General features: G+C 45.5%; 1 protein-coding gene across 3 annotated transcripts in view; it reads right to left on the bottom strand.

The window, feature by feature from the left end:
• Positions 1 to 23,152, bottom strand: part of G3BP2 (G3BP stress granule assembly factor 2) — a 37,684-nt gene that overhangs the window by 6,000 nt on the left and 8,532 nt on the right. For 2 of the 3 annotated variants that reach the window (XR_014518136.1, XM_083469979.1), the window contains exons 2-9: positions 21,119 to 21,237; positions 16,410 to 16,491; positions 13,425 to 13,598; positions 12,574 to 12,664; positions 8,948 to 9,050; positions 6,460 to 6,640; positions 4,265 to 4,363; positions 1,148 to 1,250 (exon numbers count right to left, since the gene is read on the bottom strand). Coding sequence is in view for 2 of the 3 variants with exons in the window: in XM_083469979.1 (XP_083326105.1) it covers positions 1,148 to 1,250; positions 4,265 to 4,363; positions 6,460 to 6,640; positions 8,948 to 9,050; positions 12,574 to 12,664; positions 13,425 to 13,598; positions 16,410 to 16,491; positions 21,119 to 21,213 (928 nt within the window). In the remaining variant the exon portion in view is untranslated. The remainder of the gene's footprint in view (positions 1 to 1,147; positions 1,251 to 4,264; positions 4,364 to 6,459; positions 6,641 to 8,947; positions 9,051 to 12,573; positions 12,665 to 13,424; positions 13,599 to 16,409; positions 16,492 to 21,118; positions 21,238 to 23,152) is intronic. The other variant, XM_083469980.1, reaches the window with a different exon arrangement.

Below are 23,152 nucleotides of genomic sequence, written 5' to 3'. Positions count from 1 at the left end.
TACAAACATATGGAATGTTCCTGCTGTCGAGAATGAACTCTGGATTCAATCCCATGTTCAGTTCTATTTCATAAAATGGATGCTGTCTTTGCTTATTATCTGTTGTAACCAGGAATGTCAAAATTCAGCCGGGGACTTCACAGTTAGGAGAAAATGAAGCCTAAAAGTTTTAAGGGGAGGCAAGAGAGAAACCTAACAGGTATCAACGACTAGAAACTTATCCTGGATTATATTCCCTTACTGGCAGGCTAAAAGGTTAGGAGAGAAAGTTGAAGTAACTTTATATATATACATACAGTGGTACCTCTGGATGTGAACGCAACCCGCGTCTGTGCGGGTCGTGATTTGCCACGTCTGCACATGCGCGTGACATCATTCTGAGTGTCTGCGCATGTGCGAGCGGCGAAACCCAGAAGTAGCCCATTCCGTTACTTCCGGGTTGCCGCGGGACGCAACCTGAAAGGATTTAACCTTAAGCGTCTTTAACCCAAGGTATGACTGTATATATATATATATAGAGAGAGAGAGAGAGAGAGAAGGACGAGGGAATTAAAAAGAGCAAAGATAGAGCACTGAAGTACTATAAAAGGGGCTGGAGCACTGTGGAAGTTAGAGAGCACACTTGGAACACTGCAAAAGAGAAGACTGCAAATGGAACTAGAAGAGGAACTCCAGCAGAAATGGAAATGCCTATTTATTAACTTAAGATAGGTAAATAGTCAAGTTCAGATTTAGCTGGATGTGTTTTCTTCTTGTTCTTAGAGGAAAACAGGTGGGCTTTTTTTAAAGAACGTATTTTCAGAAACTGTTCACTTGTTACTTGGCAAAAACCTTTGGGGAAAAGCCCTCTCTCTGTGTGTATGTGTGTGTAATTGTCATGTACCTTCAAGGCCATAAGGGCCTTTCACATTCAAATTTAAAGCTTAGAGGACTTAGGGTAGGCCACAGAATCATAGGATTGTGGAGTTGGAAGGGTCCCTGAGAGTCATCGAGTCCAACTCCCGGCAATGCAAGGATCTCAACTAAAGCATCCATAACAGATGGCCACCCAACCTGTCAAACCAGGTGAACGACCTGATTTTCTAAGGAAAACCCACAAAACCCACTGTAAGCCAAATTTGCAATACTGGTGCTTGGATTTTTTTACCTGGTCTGGGGCCCCTTGAGGGAAAGCCTGGCCGCTCCCGCGGACGCTGTTCACGCACACGAGGAGGTTGAGACTGGGTTTCAGGTTTTGTTTCTACTCTTTGCTGGAACGAGAAAAGGCACGGTTAGCAAAAATTCTAAAGGTAACCTGGACAGCCGAAGCAGAGCAGCTCATGAATACAGAATAAAGCTGTTGGGGTTTTTTTGGTTTGTTTTGTAGTTGGAAAAACATTCCACTTATGAATTCCTCTGTACCAATCCAGGACTGTAGGGCTTACTTTTTGTTATAAAACAGAGCACTGAATCAAGTTCTGAACTACATCGAGTAGTTCTGAACTCAGACTAGCTAAGGCCCAAAGCACTAGTGGTGATGAGGGTTTTCAAGGGTCAGCCCCTGGCAACCCTGAAAAGCCCCCCCCCCCCAAGTCAGGGGCCTTCTTAAGCACCATGCCATGAGAGCTACTATCAAAGAGCAGCTTAAGCAGTGCGAGAGCTGAGAAGCAGAGCTCCCCCCATTGGCTCTGCTGCGAAAGGCCAGCTTGGTGCCTTGGTGGGAGAGATGGGAAGCCGGGTGCAAGTCATCTGCTTTGCTGCAGGCCAAGTTCCATCAGGCACCTCCTGCCACTGAGCTATGAACTAAGCCAGCTGGTCAATATAGGAACAACTGCCTAGAAATTGGGGCCTAGGTTTCGAATTTTATATTCCTCTTCCCCCCTCATCCCCTCTTTCCCTTGTGTGCTGTATCTTTATTAATTTGTTAGACTGTAAAGCTAGCGAGTATAGGGACGCGGGTGGTGCTGTGGGTTAAACCACAGAGCCTAGGACTTGCCGATCAGAACGTCGGCAGTTCGAATCCCCGAGACGGGGTGAGCTCCCGTTGCTCGGTCCCTGCTCCTGCCCACCTAGCAGTTCGAAAGCATGTCAAAGTGCAAGTAGATAAATAGGTACCGCTCCAGCGGGAAGGTAAACGGCGTTTCTGTGCGCTGCTCTGGTTCGCCAGAAGCGGCTTAGTCATGCTGGCCACATGACCAGGAAGCTATATGCTGGCTCCCTCGGCCAATAAAGTGAGATGAGCGCCACAACCCCAGAGTCGGTCATGAATGGACCTAATGGTCAGGGGTCCCTCTACCTTTTAAAGCTAGGGAGTGTTTGTTTTTAAATGGATTTATTATTACTTATTTCTACAAGCCAATACCTCCCTCTTATTTCTCAATGACCCAACTTTGACTCCATTCCTGTTGGTATTCAGTGTTAAAGGGATTGATGGCAATAAAACACGTGGCTTCTTTCTACACTAACCAATCCTACCGACTCATTAGTGAGAGAGGCCATCTCCAGGCCAACTTGAGTAAAATATTTTGAGGGGTGGGCAGGTAATCACCACCCCACAAAATCGATCACATGGCACAACAGACACACACCATTTGAATGGCAATGCCCATCAATTTTGGGAGGGGGGTGGCCCATGTCAATAGATGGTTTTACCCATGTAAATAGATGGTTTTACACATAATGATTTTAACACTCGGGAAAACTATAAATCTTATATACACTGCCAGCAATGTTTTACTGTAAAGGTTTTCAACCTTTTTGAGTTCATGGCTCTCTTGACCAACTACATTCTATCTGTGGCACCCCTGTGGGTCTCACCCCTTGCCTGAAGAGCTGGTAGCCCCTCACCCTTTTTCAAAACCCTTCCTTGTGGAGTGTTCCCTCAGCCTCCTCTCCTCTCCCCTCTTCCTTGGGAGTCCTCCGGGCAGCCGCTGCCCCTGGTCTCTGAGCTGCCCCCAAAGAGAGGTGCCTCTTCACATTGCTCCACAGGGGCCTGGGACTTGTCCGTCCATTTCCAACAGCAAGGGCTGGCGGACTGGCTGGCTGGGCTCTCTGAACTGCTTGCTTGCTTGCTCCGAAGCTGCCTCAGCTCCTGGAAACCAGCACCCCCTGGCCAGCCCCAGAGGCTAGTAGCCAGGGATGCTGCAACAAACAGCTGTGCAAGCCTTTGGGAGGCAGAGACACAAGAGGACATCAGCGGTGACAGGGAAGGAAAGAGGGACAGAGGCCAGTGTTGTCCGTGGCAGCCCTGACCATCATTCAAGGCACCCCGGGCTGCCACAGCACACTGGTTGAAAACCACTGCCCTGTTCATTTCAACTAAGCTTGCAACAGTGGGCTGTGTCAAAGGGTCCGATTATGCTGCTAGTGTGACATCTTTAAATGTCTACTACCAGAGCTGGGTTCTGCACCTTGCCTCTTGGTATGGTAGCTGTGTTTATGCAAATTTGCTAAGTTTTTTTTAAGGGGAAAGCAGCAGCATTGTGCTTAAACCTGTCTCCGTGTCCTCCACAAAACATTCTCTAGTAATTTTAAGGTGCAGAAAGATGAACTCAACTACCTTTTCAACTACCCGTGGCTCACTCTGGGACAATCTGTTAAGACAGAGAGTAGAAGACCCTTAACTGCTTTAATCAGCTCTAAACTATTGTACAAACCTGCTTAATGTTTGACTGTATCATTTATTTTGTGTATGAATGGAATGTTTCTTGGGGGTGGGGGTATGTAGGGATTGTTTATTATATGTATTTTTTGAAACAGAAAAATAAAGAAGTTTTTTGTTTTAAAGAAAGTAACTGGGTATGATATCCTGAATAATGAAATATGCGCACATAGACTTCTCAGATTTTCAAAATACGGTTCAAACGAAAGTGTGGATGATCCCCAAGGGATCCCTTCTACACCTTTGTTCCAGACAATTTATATATCGCACTGCCACAAACATTCTGGAAATAGGAGTAACAATAATACTGGTAAGAAGGGCTTTTTTCAGCCAGAACTTGCCAGAATTCAGTTCCAGCAGCTCTCAAGTGGGCGCCACTGCCATTATAAGAGAACAAGGGAGGCGTTCATGGCAGGTTCCGGCACCTCTTTCTCTAGAAATACAGCACTGCTGGTAAGAAATGAATGAACCAGTCTACAAAACAGTCGTAAGTTGGTACAGGGTGCTGGGATATATATTAAGCAGCCAATTGGCACAATTCGAGGAATTGTAACTTGCTTTGTTAGTGAAGCAGTTTGTAGATGTAAACAAGCAGATAATCTAAGGTGTTCACAGACTGGTTACCTGTGAGACTGGTGCTTTAACATGGGGTGGAATTCCAGAGGAAGAAACAGTACCACTAGGAGGCAGGTTTTTACTGGTCACTGAAGCCCAAGAGAAAGCCTGCAGGAAATGCAACAAACCTGGGCTGCTCATCATGGAAAACCACGGACATTTCTTATGGGAAAACTAGACCAATAGAAACATTTGCTCTACGGCAAGACAGTCTCAGAATTAAGTGCAATCATAATACGATGCCAGCAAAACAGATTGTGAATGGTTTTTACCATTTTAGTTATCTATTCGTTTCAACAGATCATGTTCATCACCCTAGGCTGCAATCCTATACTCACTTAACCGGGGGTGAAAGAGAGGGCAGTTATGTAGGAGTACATTTTTCGAGCTTTATCATTCTTGGGGGGCTAGTACAGACTTAATATTCCCAGAGACTGGAAACAGGCCAAACACAGGCACTATCCACAATCCTTCTGCTCTCAGGACCAAATTCCCTCACACTTTCCCTGTCAGTCTTAATTGTGGTAGCATGCGATATCATTTCTGTCATTAGCTGCAATTAGGACTAACCAGGGTCTTCCCTAACTAGAAGAAGAAGAGTTTGGATTTGATATCCCGCTTTATCACTACCCGAAGGAGTCTCAAAGCGGCTAACATTCTCCTTTCCCTTCCTCCCCCACAACAAACACTCTGTGAGGTGAGTGGGGCTGAGAGACTTCAGAGAAGTGTGACTGGCCCAAGGTCACCCAGCAGCTGCATGTGGAGGAGCTGAGACGCGAACCTGGTTCACCAGATTACGAGTCTACCGCTCTTCACCACTACACCACACTGGCTCTCAGGACCACACTAGGACCTCTCCCCCCTAGAAAAGAAAGTTCAGTTTAGAGATGCTACTGGGTTCTGTTCTCAATTTTTATGACCCAGTGGCATTTGTAGCATGAAGTGCCTTTTACCAGCTTGGGCTGGTGTGTCAGCTATGATCCCACCAGAAAGGAAATCCCCTTGGTAACTTCCCATTTAGACTACTGTAAAGCACTGGATGTGCTTTGAACAGTCAAAAGCTTCAGATGATTCAAAACAGGTTAGAATACTGACTGGGACCAGTTATATGGAATTTACCTTGTCTGTTTTGAAGCAGTTAAAACTGGTCCACTGACAAGCACAATTCAGAGTGCTTGAATTGTGCTCATCAGTGGACCAGGAATTACTTTACCGTATTTTTCGCTCTGTAAGATGCACCAGACCACAGGACGCACCTAGTTTTTGGAGGAGGAAAACAAGGAAAAAAATATTCTGAATCCCAGAAGCCAGAACAGCAAGCGGGATCGCTGCGCAGTGAAAGCAGCGATTCCTCTTGCTGTTCTGGCGCAGCCTGCATTCGCTCCATAAGACGCACACACATTTCCCCTTTTTAGGAGGGAAAAAGTGAGTCTTATAGAGCAAAAAATACGGTATTTCAGCTGTTGCCTTTATGACTTGGACTAAAGTATCTCTGAAGGACCACCTCTTCCAAATCAACCTATCCCAGCTGATCCAAGATCCTTCTACAGGGGCCCTTATACCAGAGGTTAGGTAGGCACAATTAGGGAACGGGTCTAATTGGTTGTGATCCCTATTTATAGAATGTTCTCCTGAAGGAGTCTCAGCCAGAGGCAGCAAACATGATTACTCTGTAATAGCTAAGTATGTCATAGCTAAAAAGCAATAGGTGTAAGTACTCAAAACCATAACCTTGTGGGTAAATTTACTGTGACTTCTTTCCAAAGCTCTCAAATTAATAGGCTGTCATAACAGAACACAGTGCCTGCAATATTTTCCCCTTCTACTGGGAGGGAAGGGAATCATGAGACTGGATGCACTTCAATTTACATTGTAAGAAAGCAGTAAAGAATCAATTATGTTAAAAACTTGCTGACCTCTATCAACAGTACTAATGAGTTTTGATTTTTAAGAAGGTTCTTAAAATACATTTACTAGCCTCAGTACCCATTAGAAACATTTTTCAATTGGCTTTGGACTATAAGTAACGTGAATGTCCATTTGTGTGGACGGGGCAATGGGAACACTCATTTATACTGAATACTCAACGCAGAAAGCTATTCCCACCATTTCTGTTTTTGATTATAGCTACCCAAGTTTCCTCACAATCCAAGTTTGACAGCCATCTTCAGTCTAGTTACACAAAGCATCGAAAATTAACCCACCTTTGGTGGTTCTTGTGGTAGAGAAACTGTTTCTGCAGGAGGTGGGGATGGAGACTTTTCTTCTAGCTCTTCAATATTTTTTTCTTCCGCTTCAGGTTTTAGTTCCTCAGCTTTTGATTCAGATTCCAGCTCAGGCTCAGGTTCGTGAGTAGATTCTTCCAACGTTTCTTCTATTCCATTACTAGAAGAATTGGATGCAGCTAAATTAATTCTAAAATGCTAACAGATAGCAGAACCAGATATACTGACATTATAATATAATATAATATAATATAATATAATATAATATAATATAATATAATATAATATAATATAATATAATAATAATAATACATTTTATTTATACCCTCGGCCAGAGCCGGGCTCAGGGCAGCTAACACCAATAAAATCACAGTAAAAACATAATAGGGGGAAAAGAGAGGGGGGAAGGAAAAAGAAGAAGAAAAACTCAATTTAAAATACAGGTTAAAATGCAATTTAAAATGCAGCCTCATTTTAAAGTAGCTGATAAATCAAGACCATAAGGGGAGGGAAACATAAGGGTCAGACCAAGTCCAAACCAAAGGCCAGGCGGAACAGCTCTGTCTTGCAGGCCCTGCGGAAAGATGTCAAGTCCCGCAGGGCCCTAGTCTCTTGTGATAGAGTGTTCCACCAAGTCGGGGCCAGTGCTGAAAAGGCCCTGGCCCTAGTTGAAACCAATCTAACCTCCTTGAGGCTCAGGACCTCCAAAGTGTTGTTATTTGTGGACCTTAAGGTCCTCTGCGGGGCATACCAGGAGAGGCGGTCCAGTAGGTACGTGGGTCCTAGGCTGCATAGGGCTTTAAAGGTCAAAACCAGCACCTTAAACTTGACCCTGTACTCCACCGGGAGCCAGTGCAGTTGGTAAAGAACTGTATGAATGTGATCCTGCAGCGAGGACCCCGTAAGGTGCATTCTGCACCTACTGGAGTTTCTGGGTCAGCTTCAAGGGCAGCCCCACATAGAGCGAGTTACAATAATCAAACCTGGAGGCGACCTTCGCATGGATCACTGTGGCCAGATCAGGGCGATGAGCAATGGTAGCTATCGGTGGGGAAAGCTGACTGTACATCCTACCAGCCTTTACCCCATGTTGCATATGCATCTCAACCATCCTGCAATCCATGATTTTGCTGAACTCTTTTCTGCTGAAGCACAATTTCACTGGCCCCTTAAACTCTGACTACTGGTAGCTGGACAAATCCATCATTCCTATACAGTGGTACCTCAGGTTAAGTACTTAATTCGTTCCGGAGGTCCGTACTTAACGTGAAACTGTACTTAACCTGAAGCACCACTTTAGCTAATGGGGCCTCCTGCTGCTGCTACACCACCGAAGCACAATTTCTGTTCTCATCTTGAAGCAAAGTTCTTAACCTGAAGCAATATTTCTGGGTTAGCAGAGTGTAACCTGAAGCATATGTAACCCGAGGTACCACTGTACTGCCATAAAAAAAGTACATAGCCATTCTTCAACTAGTCCAGGACCTCTTCTGAAGGCGGGCGGGGGGCGAAAGTCTTTGTCCCCCCTGCCTGCCTTCCCAGGGGCTTTTACATCGCCCCGGTCAGCGGAGAAGTCCTCCGCTGTCCCGGGCGATTTTAAAATGCCGCCCGCCAGCATTTTAAGATCGCCCCGGACAGCGGAGAAGTCCTCCGCTGTCCCGGGGTTTTTTAAAATGCTGGGGGTGGGAAGAAAAGCCCTTGTCCCCCCCCCCCAGCCTTCAGAAGAGGTCGGGGGACACAGTGGCGTAGCGTGGGGGGTGCAGGGGGGGCCGGCCGCACCGGGCGCAACATCTGGGGGTTAGGGTTAGGGGGCGCAAATCCACTGGTTAGGGGGCGCAAATTACTTGCCTTGCCCCGGGTGCTGCCTTGCCTTGCCCCGGGTGCTGACAACCCACGCTATGCCACTGGGGGGACAGACTGTCCCCAGACCTGGTCTGAAGGCGGTTTCCATAGGAACGCATTAATTGATTTTCAATGCATTCCTATGGGAAACCGTGCATCGCAAGACGAAAAGCTCGCAAGAAGAAAAAACTTGCGGAACGAATTAATTTCGTCTTGCGAGGCACCACTGTACTTAAAATGGCTTGTTGAAGGAGGAAGGATTTCAAGTAGGCACTAAAAAGACAACCGAGACGACATCTGCCGAATATTTAAAAAGAGGGCTACACATTAATGCCTCACATAAATTCTATTCTGATTTCTCTATACACTACAAGAATCACTGTAAGGCAATAATCCTCACAAAAATCTTCCAGAGGGAGTATGTTGTTGCTCAGAAACACAACGTGAACAATCTTTCAACGCCTTTTGATTATAAGTTCCATACATTAAATTTCATCACAGGCTAAAGATAAAAGAGCTGAAAACAGGATGTCTCAATATTGTTAAAATGGAGTTTATATAATTTAAAAAATGAAACGAATTTTGCATAGACTGGTTGCAATGTAAGAATATAAAGTTGTCTTACGTTACAGGGTGATTATCGTAATAAGTACTGCTTGCATTCTCTTGAGCAGGCTCAGGGGATGGCTGCCTTTCTTCATGCTCTTCTTCTACTTCATCTTCTGACTCTAAAACGTTAGAGAGAAAGTCCTTTTAACCATTGGTAATTAAGTAGGAGAACAGCACTTTTAAAGGAACGTGCCTCTTTACTGACAGCAACAACTATATAATATGGAACAGTGCAGACTGAAGTAGAGCCGCAATGCTTAGTTAGATTAACATATTAAAGTCTTTTAACCAATGAACACTCCTTCATGGATCATTGCCTTGTTGTGGCGAATGGGCTTGAATAACTCAGAAGCTATGACCTATGCCGTGGAGGCATTATGGTGCTGGAGGAAACTCTTGAGAGTCCCATGGACTGCAAGAAGATCAAACCGATCCATTCTGAAGGAAATCAGCCCTGAGTGCTCACTGGAAGGACAGATCCTGAAGCTGAGGCTCCAATACTTTGGCCGCCTCATGAGAAGAGAAGACTCCCTGGAAAAAAACCTGATTGAGATTGAGGGCACAAGGAGAAGGGGACGACATGGTTGGACAGTGTTCTCGAAGCTGCTAACATGAGTTTGACCAAACTGCGGGAGGCAGTGGAAGACAGGAGTGCCTGGCGTGCTCTGGTCCATGGGGTCATGAAGAGTCGGGCACAACTAAACGACTAAACAACAACAAACCAGTGAACAAGTACCCTCCAATTCACAGGGCTGCAAAATTTGGTAGGTAAGGAGATTAGGCAATTTTTCTTGCACGTCAGAGACATCAAATGCCCCCTAATTCAAAGTGGACTAGACAATCCCCCACCCAACCCCTGAACTTTGAACTGAAAGCTCCATCATGTATAACCATGAGCTGTGTGTAGAGTGCCTCTCAAGATCAGCAAGCTGGCAGGGACAAGGCCCCACCCACCCCAAAAGCTGGGAAGATCAGCGCTGTCCTGTCAGTGTCAACTTTAGGCTGATTACCAGAGCCAACCAAAGTATTTGAACCATGTGAATAGGGTCCATAGAGTTTGAACCACCCAGTAAATAGGCACCAAGCAAAATCAGACTCGATCGTTCACTTTAAATGACTAAAGGGAAAGCTATAATTGAGGGCTGGATTCAACTAAGTTGCTGCCTGCACAGAACGTGGGCTGCTCACACGGTAGTAAGGTAAAGGGACCCCTGACCATTAGGTCCAGTCGTGACCGACTCTGGGGTTGTGGCACTCATCTCGCTTTATTGGCCAAGGGAGCCAGCGTACAGCTTCTGGGTCATGTGGCCAGCATGACAAAACCGCTTCTGGCGAACCAGAGGAGTGCACGGAAACGCCGTTTACCTTCCTGCTGGAGCAGTACCCATTTATCTACTTGCACTTTGACGTGCTTTCGAACTGCTAGGTTGGCAGGAGCAGGGACTGAACAGTGGGAGCTCACCTCATCGTGGGGATTCGAACCGCCAACCTTCTGATCGGCAAGTCCTAGGCTATGTGGTTTAACCCACAGCACCACCCGCGTCACACGGTAGTACTTTCTCCCTTTTCCTCCTTTCGTACACCCCCTAAATCTGCACCAGAAGGGTGGAGGAATGGAATGTGTATGGGATGGGGAGGTCCTATTGTTTGAGCAGACCTCATTTTCCACATGCATAGCCCAGGGACTTGGCACTATGTTGAATTCCACCCACAGCTTTCACTGGTTGTACATAGGTTTATAATCCAGAATAGATACACCTGCTGTGCATTGTATTACTGTAAAAAAGAGGAGCTCTATTAAGATCAAGGCACTTTCATTTGCGACTATAAGATTGATTAAAAAGGTAAAGGTACCCCTGACCATTAGGTCCAGTTGTGGACAACTCTGGGGTTGTGCGCTTATCTTGCTCTATAGGCTGAGGGAGCCGGCATTTGTCCGCAGACAGCTTTCAGGTCATGTGGCTCTGGCGAACCAGAGCAGCACACGGAAATACCGTTTTACCTTCCCGCCAGAGCGGTACCTATTTATCTACTTGCACTTGATGTGCTTTCGAACTGCTATGTGGGCAGGAGCTGGGACCAAACAATGGGAGCTCACCCCGTTGTGGGGATTCGAACCTCCAACGTTCTTATTGGCAAGCCCAAGAGGCCCAGTGGTTTAGACCACAGCGCCACCTGCGTTCCTTCGTAAGATCGATTATAGCACACTAACTGAATGATCTGCCACAAATTCCGAAAACCATCAAATTAAGAAGAATCCACCACAATGCAGCTGGATACATAAAGTGTTTTACTCGAATGCATCCGAAATGATACTCTTTATATGTGAGTCACATGCTCTATTTCAGAAATCCTTCCCATTCAAAATTAGCTGATATTCCTTTATTTCTTTGCCTCATCAGGCCTTTCTTTGCATTCAGCCAGTCTAGCCTCCAAACTGACAAAGTGGAAAGTAACTTAGTTTGGAAGTAGCCGACTCAATAGCAACAAGCACAACTGTGGGAATGTACTGTTCACTGAAGAGAGTCACAGAACATTGCAATTCTCTTTGGCTCCACCTCCATCACTGTATAGTCACTGCTCCCTTTTCTCGTTCATCTTTCCTGAGGAACATATGCTTGGTCTCTGAATGAAATCTGACTCACACAGCACAATACTACTGCAATGCTCAGCTTAACCACCCCCACACCACTGCATGTCTGCACATAGGAGACTTGCTCTTTTTTAAACAGACAAAATTTCCCCCCAAGTACAATTTATTCCTAACAGCCACCTCTCTGATCTTTCCTTACTGTAAACTGAAAGAAAGAATTCCGGTCAAGTTGATAGTTATATGAAAGGGTAACAGACCGGTCAGCCCCCCGGGGTCAACAACAGCCATGATAATATCAATCAGATTCATTCAAACGTCATTTAAATTGCCCTTTGTGGGAACTGGATCAGAATAGCAACAGGCAAATAACTGCAAGGTTAGAATCTTGAATAATCTAGTCAGGCCCTGCCAAGTGCAAAATTGCTTGCAGGGCTTACCAGGCTGGATTGTGGCAACAATAACCCAAGCAGGATTAGGCCACACCAGCACAGATACTAACCTGAGCAGCACTCAGATAAGCATACTTTTATTCAAAGGCTAGGGTGTTATCCCTTCGACCTGGAGCACAAAATGTTTGTGGAAATTAAGTGCTAGCTCAGCTTGGACTGCCTCTAAAATGGTACCTCTAGTTGTGGACACGATCCGTTCTGGGGTGCCGTTCGCACCCCGAAAAGTCAGCAACTTGAGCAGCGCTTCTGCACATGTGTGGAGCGCGATAGAGCGCTTCTGCGCATGCGCAAAGAACGCTTCTGCGGATGCAGCGAAACCCGGAAGTATACACCTCCGGGTTTGCCGTGTTCGGAACCCGGAAATCCACAACATGAAGCTAACGCAACTAGAGATATGACTGTGTGCAGTTTCCACAGTGAGTTGTGCTCAAGTTCATCTCCTGAATTTCTCAGTTCCAGCATGCTGCTCCCTTGAAGTCCTGCTTTTGGACTTCCTATAGGTATCTCATTTGGCTGCTGTCAAAACAGAACACTGGATCAGAGGCCTTTAGTCTGAGCTAGCAGGGCTTCCTACATCCCAACTCTGACCGATTCCCTTACCTTCATCTAGTTCAGCTTCAGAGTCACCAAATACTTCATCTTCATAACGGAATATGTCGTTGTGTACATAAAACTTATTTGGAACAGATCCCTGTAAAAACAAACACACCATGGGTAAAAACAACAACAACAACAACTCAACTGTTGATTAACTAACTCTCTGGCAATGCTACATATTGCTTTCAAATTCAGTTTCCCTTTCCCTTTTGCATTCATGTGTCTACCAATGTAATGACACGAAATGTAAGACTTCTCAGCCATAATGTTCAATTCATTTGGAACACTTGGCATCTCATATACAGTGGTGCCTCGCAAGACAAAAAGAATCTGTTCTGTGATTCTCTTCGTCTAGCGGTTTTTTCGTCTTGCGAAGCAAGCCCATTGACGGATTAGCGGATTAGCGCTATTAGCGGCTTTTAGCGGCTTATCTGCTTATCGGATCAGCTGATAAGCGGCTTAGAAAAAGGGGCGGGGAGGAAAAAAAACCTGCAGGAACTCGCAAGACATTTTCGTCTTGCAAAGCAAGCCCACAGGAGATTCGTTTTGCGAGGCACCTCCAAAACGGATAATTCTTTCATCTAGCGAGTTTTCCGTCTTGCGAGGAATTCGTCTTGCGGGGCACCACTGTATATGAATGGCCTTTACCTGGAAGCTATAATTGCAGCTATGTACACCTAGATAAGATTGTTGGTGGAGGGACCAAAGCAAGCTTGCAGAAATAAGTGCTATGTTTAGTCTAGGAAGATTTGTTCCAGCCACAGATGGTTGAAACGTTTCTGAAGTGAGGGCGATCATTTGGGATCAACTCGTGTTTAGGGCCCTGCTGCTTGAAGTTCACGGTGGCTACTTACTTCTGGAGCCAGTACGAAGGTTTGCATGAATTTCCTCATCGGCTGCCCATTATTTGTCAACTCCCCCATGACTTGCACAACTACTCCATCGTTCAGAGTTGCATGAGCGTCCACATGGCGGATCTTAGTGCGGCATTCACTAAACTGCAGGGACATCACCTTCTTGTGTATGTCCTAGAGACAAAATAAAAGAAACTTAAATCCCACTTAGCCAAAAATTTAAAATAAAACCCCAAGCTCTCAGTACCTGATTTTGATAACTACAGTCATACCTCGGGTTAAGGACGCTTCAGGTTGAGCGTTTTCAGGTTGCATTCTGCGGCGACCCAGAAGTAATGGAACGGATTACTTCCGGGTTTCACCACTCGCGCATGTGCAGATGCTCAAAATGACGTCACGCGCATGCACAGAAGCGGCGAATCGTGACCCGCACAGACGCAGGTTGCGTTCTGCTCAGGATGCGAACAGGGCTCCGGAATGGATCCCGTTCGCATCCAGAGGTACCACTGTATAGATGTTTTCCTTTGTTAGGTAGGGCCTCTTAATACTGAGTGCATTGCTTTAAAAATGCTGAATATGGAAATGCTTTTCCTTCAATGTAGAGAGCATGGGAGACACATTCTTCCCATAGGGAAATCTCCGGGACAGCGGGGAAGCGCAGCGCGTCTTCCCCACTGTCCTCGGACCTCCTCCGAAGGCTGGCGGTGGGGCGGAAAGCCCTTCTCCCCGCGCCAGCCTTCGGAAGGCTCCTCCGAAGGCTGGCGGTGGGGAGAAAAGCCCTTCTCCCCGAGCCAGCCTTCGGAAGGCTCCTCCGAAGGCTGGCGGTGGGGAGAAAAGCCCTTCTCCCTGAGCCAACCTTCGGAAGGCTCCTCCGAAGGCTGGCGGTGGGGCGGAAAGCCCTTCTCCCCGCACCAGCCTTCGGAAGGCTCCTCCGAAGGCTGGCGGTGGGGCGGAAAGCCCTTCTCCCCGCACCAGCCTTCGGAAGGCTCCTCCGAAGGCTGGCGGTGGGGAGAAAAGCCCTTCTCCCCGAGCCAGCCTTCGGAAGGCTCCTCCGAAGGCTGGCGGTGGGGAGAAAAGCCCTTCTCCCCGAGCCAACCTTCGGAAGGCTGCTCCGAAGGCTGGCGGTGGGGCGGAAAGCCCTTCTCCCCGCACCAGCCTTCGGAAGGCTCCTCCGAAGGCTGGCGGTGGGGCGGAAAGCCCTTCTCCCCGCACCAGCCTTCGGAAGGCTCCTCCGAAGGCTGGCGGTGGGGAGAAAAGCCCTTCTCCCCGAGCCAACCTTCGGAAGGCTGCTCCGAAGGCTGGCGGTGGGGCGGAAAGCCCTTCTCCCCGCACCAGCCTTCGGAAGGCTCCTCCGAAGGCTGGCGGTGGGGCGGAAAGCCCTTCTCCCCGCACCAGCCTTCGGAAGGCTCCTCCGAAGGCTGGCGGTGGGGAGAAAAGCCCTTCTCCCCGAGCCAACCTTCGGAAGGCTGCTCCGAAGGCTGGCGGTAGGGCGGAAAGCCCTTCTCCCCGCGCCAGCCTTCGGATGGCTGTCCTGAAGAGTTGCGGTGGGAGGAGGGTTTTCCTTCCCACCGCCAACATTCAGAATGCTGTTCTGAATGTTGGCGGTGGGGAGGAAAAACCCTCCTCCCACCGCAAGCCCCGGGAACAGAGGAGAAGCGCTGCGCCCCTTCCCCTCTGTTCCCGTACCTGTCCTGAAGGCTTGCGGTGGGGAGAAAAGCCCTTCTCCGCACCGCCAGCCTGGCAAGCGGTTTCCATAGGAACGCATTAATTGATTTTCAATGCATTCCTATGGGAAACTGTGCTTCGCAAGACGAAAAACTCGCAAGAAGAAAAAACTTGCGGAACGAATTAATTTCGTCTTGCGAGGCACCACTGTACATGGATACAAAGGCATGGATTACTATCTACGTGTCTTGATGCTGGTTCAAGAATAGAGCTCTTTTTCTGGCAGTTTTTGAAGTCAAAAATCAGGTTCTATTTTAAAAACTGGGATCATCTATTGCTAAAGTAACAGAAATGAAAGACAACGAAAAATGCATAGACATTCAGTACAGAATTACCAAGAACACTGAAAACCAAAAGCCCTAGGCACTTGATAATCTCTATGCTGCCTTTTTAAATAGGTCACTATTATTCATTTTTGCATAGAAGCCTCTGAAGCGCACAAAATAACTGACCTGACCCAATGTCACACCATGAGGCCTTGAAAGAAGTGGTCTCCCACATCCAAGCCCAATATTGTCTGTTGGATATCAGCCTCTTACATTAGCACTGCCAAGCAAGAAACTCTATGGGAAATCAAATGTATTTGAAACTTTTCAGAAGCCTTGTCTGTCTTTCCCCAACTTTAACAAACCTACCCCTACGAAGGCTCCAGATAATCGTGCCTACCATCTTTGCTTTTTCACATTCTTATGTGTGTTCTATGGCACAGCGCTCTGGGAAACAAAGATGGCGGACACAAATGTCCACACCTTTGCTTCGGAGGACACCCTATCTGTTAAAAAAATAAGGTAGGGGAAATGTTAAATGCAACAGGATGTGCCCCATCACTTGACCCTAGTGCAGTTCAGGGTAAAAAATTAAACAGGATTCACCATTTCTGGAGTTCTCTCTCAATGTCCATTTATATCCCTATTCCTCCTTGAACTTTGATTGTATGGTATTTCAGTCATATCCCATATTTTTACACACTGCAGGGGATAATTGTTTCCAGCATCTGGCAACTAAGGGTTGCATCCAACTAAGCCAAACTCAAAGAAGGCCTATAGAAATCAGCATACATGACAAAAAAAAAAGCCCATAGGTTTCAGCTCTGCATTGGAAACAACCCTAATATTTTTGCTGCTGCAAACAAATGGCTATGCTCTCTCTAGATTACTGCTTGATCTAATGGAAACACCATATTTAACATTATGTATTGCCAAAGGCTATGCCTTTATTTATTGTGACTGAACATGTTAAAATAATTGGTTAGGTACATACAGCCTGGCCATACACTGCTTCCTGTGGTTTGCCACTGGCATCCAGTCCACCATGCACATAAGAAGAATTCCTGCCATAAAACCTGCAAAGACATTCAAGCACGAGGTTTAGGACAGTCATATAGGAGCACATCTGGTTTTCAGCAAATTAAAAAAAGAATGCTAAGAAGTTTAATGTAAGCTTTGGATAAGAGGACTATATGGTTTTTAAAACCTGGTATAATCAATAAAATTCTGATGCAGTTCAAAAGCCCATAGCAAATTAATAATAATAATAATAATAATAATAATAATAATAATAATAATAATGTTATAAGATAACGCTAAATCTGGTTTGTATCCAGTTTTGGTATCTAGGCACCTTACAAAAGTTTCTTTTAAAAGATATCCCACCATTCTTCCATAATAGTACCCAAGGTGACATAAGTGGGTGTTGGTTTATTTTGCTTTTGTTTTATTATGTATTCTGTGTTTCCATTTTGTATTGTTATGTTGTGAACCACCCTGTGATCTTCGGAAGAAAGGTGGTATACAAGTTTAATAAATTAATACATAAAATAAAAACAAATGGTTCTCAAGAATTCTCCTGTTCTGGAACTGACCAGACCTTGACCTGCTTAGTTTCAAGGGAAACTACTAGGGTGTTCAGGGAGTGGCAACTTCACCCAAAATCCCTTTCCAGGGCAATAAAACTACATGGATGAAACAAACTGTGTCTTTTAAGGATCAGTGTACATAATTCCAGGTTATCTGTGGGTACAGTCCTAAAGGAGATCACTGAAAATATTCAGAGCCGGAACAATTTCAACTATAACCAAGAGGGCTCTTCTTCCATTAAGTTAGCGAAATACAATGCTGATATCTACAGTTCTGAAATCATTAAGGATTATTTTTACTATTTGTTCTCTGTATTAAAATTATGATTACTTTTTAAACTTAATATACCTCCCTTCATCAGATCTCAGGGAGGTTCACAAGATAAAAATACCAGGAAAGAAGCATAAAATAAATAGTTAAAACAAAAACAAAAACCCCATCTCCCACAAACACATTTCAAAGGCCACATCAGCCAAAGGCCTGTTTAAAGAGGAAGGTTTTTGCTGGGCACCTAAAGATGTGTAACAAAGGCGCCAGCCAAACCTCATTGGAGAGCACATTCCACAAATGGGGAGCCACTGCAGAAAAGGCCCTTTCTTGTATTGCCACCCTCTGGACCTCTCATGGAAGAGGCACACGAAGAAGGGCCTCATATGATGAACAGAGTTCAGATCAGTTTATATGCCTTTAAATTGGAAATAATTTTTATTTATCACTAAATAAAACAATTAAAATACAGTACTCTGAAGCTCTAATACAATCTCCCTGATCTCCCCTGCCCACATCCAACCACAAGGCACCAGTAATTTCAAAGTCATTACAGTGGTACCTCGGGTTACAGATGCTTCAGGTTACAGACTCCGCTAACCCAGAAACAGTACCTCGGGTTAAGAACTTTGCTTCAGGATGAGAACAGAAATTGCGTGGCGGTGGCGTGGCGGCCCCATTAGCTAAAGTGGTGCCTCAGGTTAAGAACAGTTTTAGGTTAAGAACAGACCTCCAGAACGAATTAAGTTCTTAACCCGAGGTACCACTGTACTATAGTAACTTTTTAAAGCGGAGCCAACAGAATACAAAACTAATCAAACAATATATTGGTCTCCAAGAGCAGCCTGAAACTGGAAGCAGCTGTAAGGAGTACATCAATATGCATTTATGATTCAGCATTTCTTGTTCATGAAATTCTGAAAGCTTCCAAGATGCTAATACCATCAAATCTAATGGCAAGAGATGCAATAAGAGAAGCAATGACTCCTGAACTATTGCCCAGGTTCTTCACACATTCAGATTGTGACCCAAATCCTAAGACAAAGACAGAAATGCTAGGTCATCATCACAGTAAAGGGGTATGTGATACCCTTGACGTTCTTAATTTTCTTGTCAGCTACCACTATGTTGCCAGTTAAAGGTAAAGGTAGAGGGACCCCTGACCATTAGGTCCAGTCGTGACCGACTCTGGGGTTGCGGTGCTCATCTTGCTTTATTGGCTGAGGGAGCCGGTGTACAGCTTCCGGGTCATGTGGCCAGCATGACTAAGCCACTTCTGGCGAACCAGAGCAGCGCACGGAAACGCTGTTTACCTTCCCACCGGAAGGTTGTGCACTTATCTCGCTCTATAGGCTGAGGGAGCCGGCATTTGTCCGCAGACAGCTTTCAGGTCATGTGGCTCTGGCGAACCAGAGCAGCACACGGAAACGCCATTTTACCTTCCTGCCGGAGCGGTACCTATTTATCTACTTGCACTTTGACGTGCTTTCGAACTTCTAGGTTGGCAGGAGCAGGGACTGAGCAACGGGAGCTCACCCCATCGCGGGGATTCGAACCGCTAACCTTCTGATCGGCAAGTCCTAGGCTCTGTGGTTTAACCCACAGCGCCACCCGCATCCCTTTGTTGAAGTACAGACCTACTAATCATTTGACTAGCAGCAGACTACCCCAGTGGGAAGAAAACCAGCATCAGTATCAGTCATATGCATTTTCTGGGATAGTTAAGATGCATATTTATCTCAACACTTATCGATGGGAAAGAGATGCTCTATTTCACAGTTCAAAACTGTTGCTTGAGGACCTCACTGCCCATGTTGAATTCTTTACAGCGCTTGTCATTCTCCATAACTGTGTGGCACAGGAAGCCGAGAAACCACAGTTGAGATGCTTAACCATTTACACTTCACTCTCATTGGCTGTTTTCAGTAAGCAGGTCCTGGGTCAGAATAGCTTAAATCACTTCAAGGTATCCAGGATGTAACAGGTCTTCTACTGCTTCTCAGCCATGCATCATGGAGAATGAGCTTTATTGCAAGGAGTTTTCTTGCAACAAGAGATTTATCTGGCGCATATAGCAGAAAATCATGGCAATAGAAAAGAAACTGTGGCCAGTGGAGACTAACTGAAAAGCTACATCACAGTGTTATAATTCTGTCAGTCAACAGGAGAGTGTTTTCAGGCAAACTCCGAAGTTGCTTTTTTGAAAACTGGTACAATAGTGGAGAACCTTTGCCCCGCAAGTGAAATTAGGTGCACTGGGAGTCCTAATTTGGCCCACAAGGCTGCTTTCTCCAAACTACAGTGGTGCCTCGCAAGACGAAATTAATCCGTTCCGCGAGTCTCTTCGTCTAGCGGTTTTTTCGTCTTGCGAAGCAACCCTATTAGCGGCTTAGCGCTATTAGCGGTTTAGCGGCTATTAAAGGCTTAGCGGATTAGCGGCTAAAAGGCTATTAGCGGCTTAGCGGCTTAGAAAAAGGGCGATTTTCCATAGGGAAAATCGTCTTGCGAAGCAGCTCAAAAACGGAAAACCCTTTCGTCTAGTGGGTTTTCCGTCTTGCGAGGCATTCGTCTTGCGGGGCACCACTGTATACCCACATGTTCCACCATCATGGAAACAATTCGGAGCCTTGGCAAGAAAGGCTTGCTGTAAATGTTGATCAGCTGATCACTGCTGACAGCAAGCTCCACTGTGACCAGATGCAGTATGGAATTCCCAATCAAAATATTTGTTTATTGTATTTATGAGATCACTCAAAATAACTTCTCTACGTCTCTTACATGTAAACAGAACATGTGTATGCTTAATTTGGAATCATTTGGAACATGAGATTGGCTGATGACCGCTTGTCTTTGTAGCTACCTACCCATATATTTAGATCCTCAATGAAGGACCTCTTGTTAACATCTTTCTAATGTAATGGGGGAGGGTATGAGAAGACATCTCAGCAGTGACAACTACAGCGCAGAACACTATCTCTAGAGAGGTTTGCTTGGTCTCTTACCTTAACATCTTTTCAGCACCAGTAAGGACCTTTTTATTTTTCCAGCTTTTAAAGAAACAATTTTAATCATGCTGCTTTTATGATTTGGTGGCTTTTTCATTTACTGTATTTTCTTGCATTCACATTATAATTGTTTGAATTTTTTTTGCAAACCACCCTGGGAGTATAATTGTATAATACTTTCATAGGGTTGTATCTGGTCAAGCCATGCCCAAACTAGGCCCACTGAAATCAATGGAATTGTTAGTCATGAGCAACTGAAGTCCAATGATTTCAGTGTGTCACTACTTAATATGACTTGGTTGAACAAAGCCTTCAATAAATAAATACACAGGAATAGGAGGCAGGGTATCTGTGCTTTGTTTCTTCTCTCAACGCTCCCAATTTGTGTTGTTCAGCTGCTTTTTCAATTGCTTATTCTTTATTAATGAAGCCCACAATTTATTTATTTATTTTAAAAAAACCCACTTCAAATTTAGATAGAACAGCTGTTTTAGTCAGAACCTAAATTAAAACCACACTTCGAAATATAATTTTTTATGGCTTGAAAGGGTGGATTTTCTTTGTGCGTGAAACAAATTATGGGACACAAAATAAACATAGCCCAAGTTGGCTATGCTTGTTGTTTATTTAAAGAACCCCTATTTAATTTAAAGATTTTAAAGCCACCCTAAACTATAAGGGCTGCATACAATGAAATAAAAACATCAAGGCGGAACTAGTCCATACCATCAAGTTAAGCTGTCCATAGGAAGATAAACAGTTACATTTGGGGGGAGTGGGGTCAATTCAACTTGCTATTTTAGTCAAGACAACACCAGCTATTGATGTATTTAGAAGTTACCTGTGTAAGAAGTCGGGGGCTTTATTTAGCAGGGTATAGTACTGCCTCACGAACTCCCGCCCTACAAGCAGCGGACTTGGCTTCTCCATCACCATTTCTTTGGTAGACAGTGTCAAAGGCTGTAATACAAGAGAACACACAACGTAAGATGAAATGTACTCCATTGGATAATGAACATTAAATGCAGTAGAATCTTATAACTGCAGGGAGGGAAAGAACTACAGCAGTTCCTATCCAGCAAAATTCAATTTCAAAAGAATTTAAGGTTTCTGTAATTTCCCCTTCCAAGTGTTCACTTCACTTACATATGACTGATAAAAGCATAAAAGCTGGGGTGGGCAGGTACAGCTTTTACAAGCAGCAGCTGCAATTCTTTATTTTAAAATATTTGCCCGATATCCTGAGTCCCCTTTGGACTCAGAACGCAAACTGTTCTGAAAGTTTGGCTCATACAGCAGCCCAGCATGAGTCTACAGGTTACAAGCCATTAAAGCATGGCAGAGTACAGTGGTGCCCCGCAAGACGAATGCCTCGCAAGATGGAAAACTCGCTAGACGAAAGAGGTTTACGTTTTGGAGGTGCTTCGCAAAACGAATTTCCTATGGGCTTGCTTCGCAAGACGACAATGTCTTGCGAGTTCCTGCTGGCTTTTTTCCCTCCCCCCCCCTTTTCTAAGCCGCTAAGCCGCTTATCAGCTGATCCGACCAGCAGATAAGCCGCTAAAAGCCGCTAATAGCGCTAATCCGTCAATGGGCTTGCTTCGCAAGACGAAAAAACCGCTAGATGAAGAGAATCACAGAACGGATTCTTTTCGTCTTGCGAGGCACCACTGTACTAAGATACATGGCTAAGTTTAAGATTTGATCCTACACTTGACGTGCTCCATGCCCTCTACTTTTGAAGACTGAAGCAGGCACATTCGTGCATTTGACGTCCCAAGCCTTGGGACTGAGAAGCAAATGGGAACTCCTCTGTAGAGGCTGGGCATATATGGTCTGCTTGCACCAGCAATGTTGCCTCCGCATCCTTGGAGATGACACAACCAGCTCACAGGAGAGTTCTCTTCACTTTCAGGGTACGGTGCTGCTGGAACCACCTCCACAGCTGGCGATGTATGGCTTAGGAAGTCCATCTCTGACAAGCCACTAGGCCCTTCTCCTGAATCTGGATCCCCTCCTCCCAATCCACTGGCCATTTCCCTAGGGCTGCAAGTTCTCAACCCACTAGAACCTTCCCTTGGGTTGGCCTCTCCCAATTCTCTTCAACACCTGACCACCCTCTCTGTGACATGTCCATGGGATGCACATCCTATGTGGGACTTGCACTATTTGGATATACAGTATCAGGAATGTACCACTTTGATGCCCAACGTTTTGACCCAATGTGTGTTTACTCCAGGGTAAGTTCCACCATGTTCAAAGGGGCTTATTCCCAGGACTGCAGATTTAGATTCTAAATCAGGAATGGGGAAACCTGTGGTCCTCCAGATAGTGCTGCATTACAACTCCCCGATCATTGGCAACACTGGCTGAACTTGAAGGAAGGTAAAGTAAAACAACATGGCTTTGGCAAAGTGGAGTCCTGTGCTGCCTTGCCAACCTTTCATTTTCTACAATCAATCGTTTATTATTGAATACAGTGGTGCCTCGCAAGACGAAATTAATCTGTTCTGCGAGTCTCTTCGTCTAGCGGTTTTTTCGTCTTGCGAAGCAACCCTATTAGCAGCTTAGCGCTATTAGCGGTTTAGCGGCTATTAAAGGCTTAGCGGATTAGCGGCTAAAAGGCTATTAGCGGCTTAGAAAAGGGGGGGGAGCAAAAAAAAATCGGAACACTCGCAAGACGTTTTCGAAGAAAGCCCATAGGGAAAATTGTCTTGCGAAGCAGCTGAAAAACGGAAACCCCTTTCGTCTAGCGGGTTTTCCGTCTTGCGAGGCATTCGTCTTGCGGGGCACCACTGTACTTATATACCACCCATCTGACTGGGTTACCCCAACCACTCTGGGTGGCTATAAAAAAATTAAAGCATAATAGAAC

Source organism: Podarcis liolepis, assembly GCF_965112155.1.
Source record: "Podarcis liolepis genome assembly, chromosome: 13".
In the NCBI taxonomy this organism is placed as follows: Eukaryota; Metazoa; Chordata; class Lepidosauria; order Squamata; family Lacertidae; genus Podarcis; species Podarcis liolepis.
The sequence above is the reverse complement of the archived record's forward strand: the minus strand, read 5'-3'. Positions and strand labels throughout refer to the sequence as shown.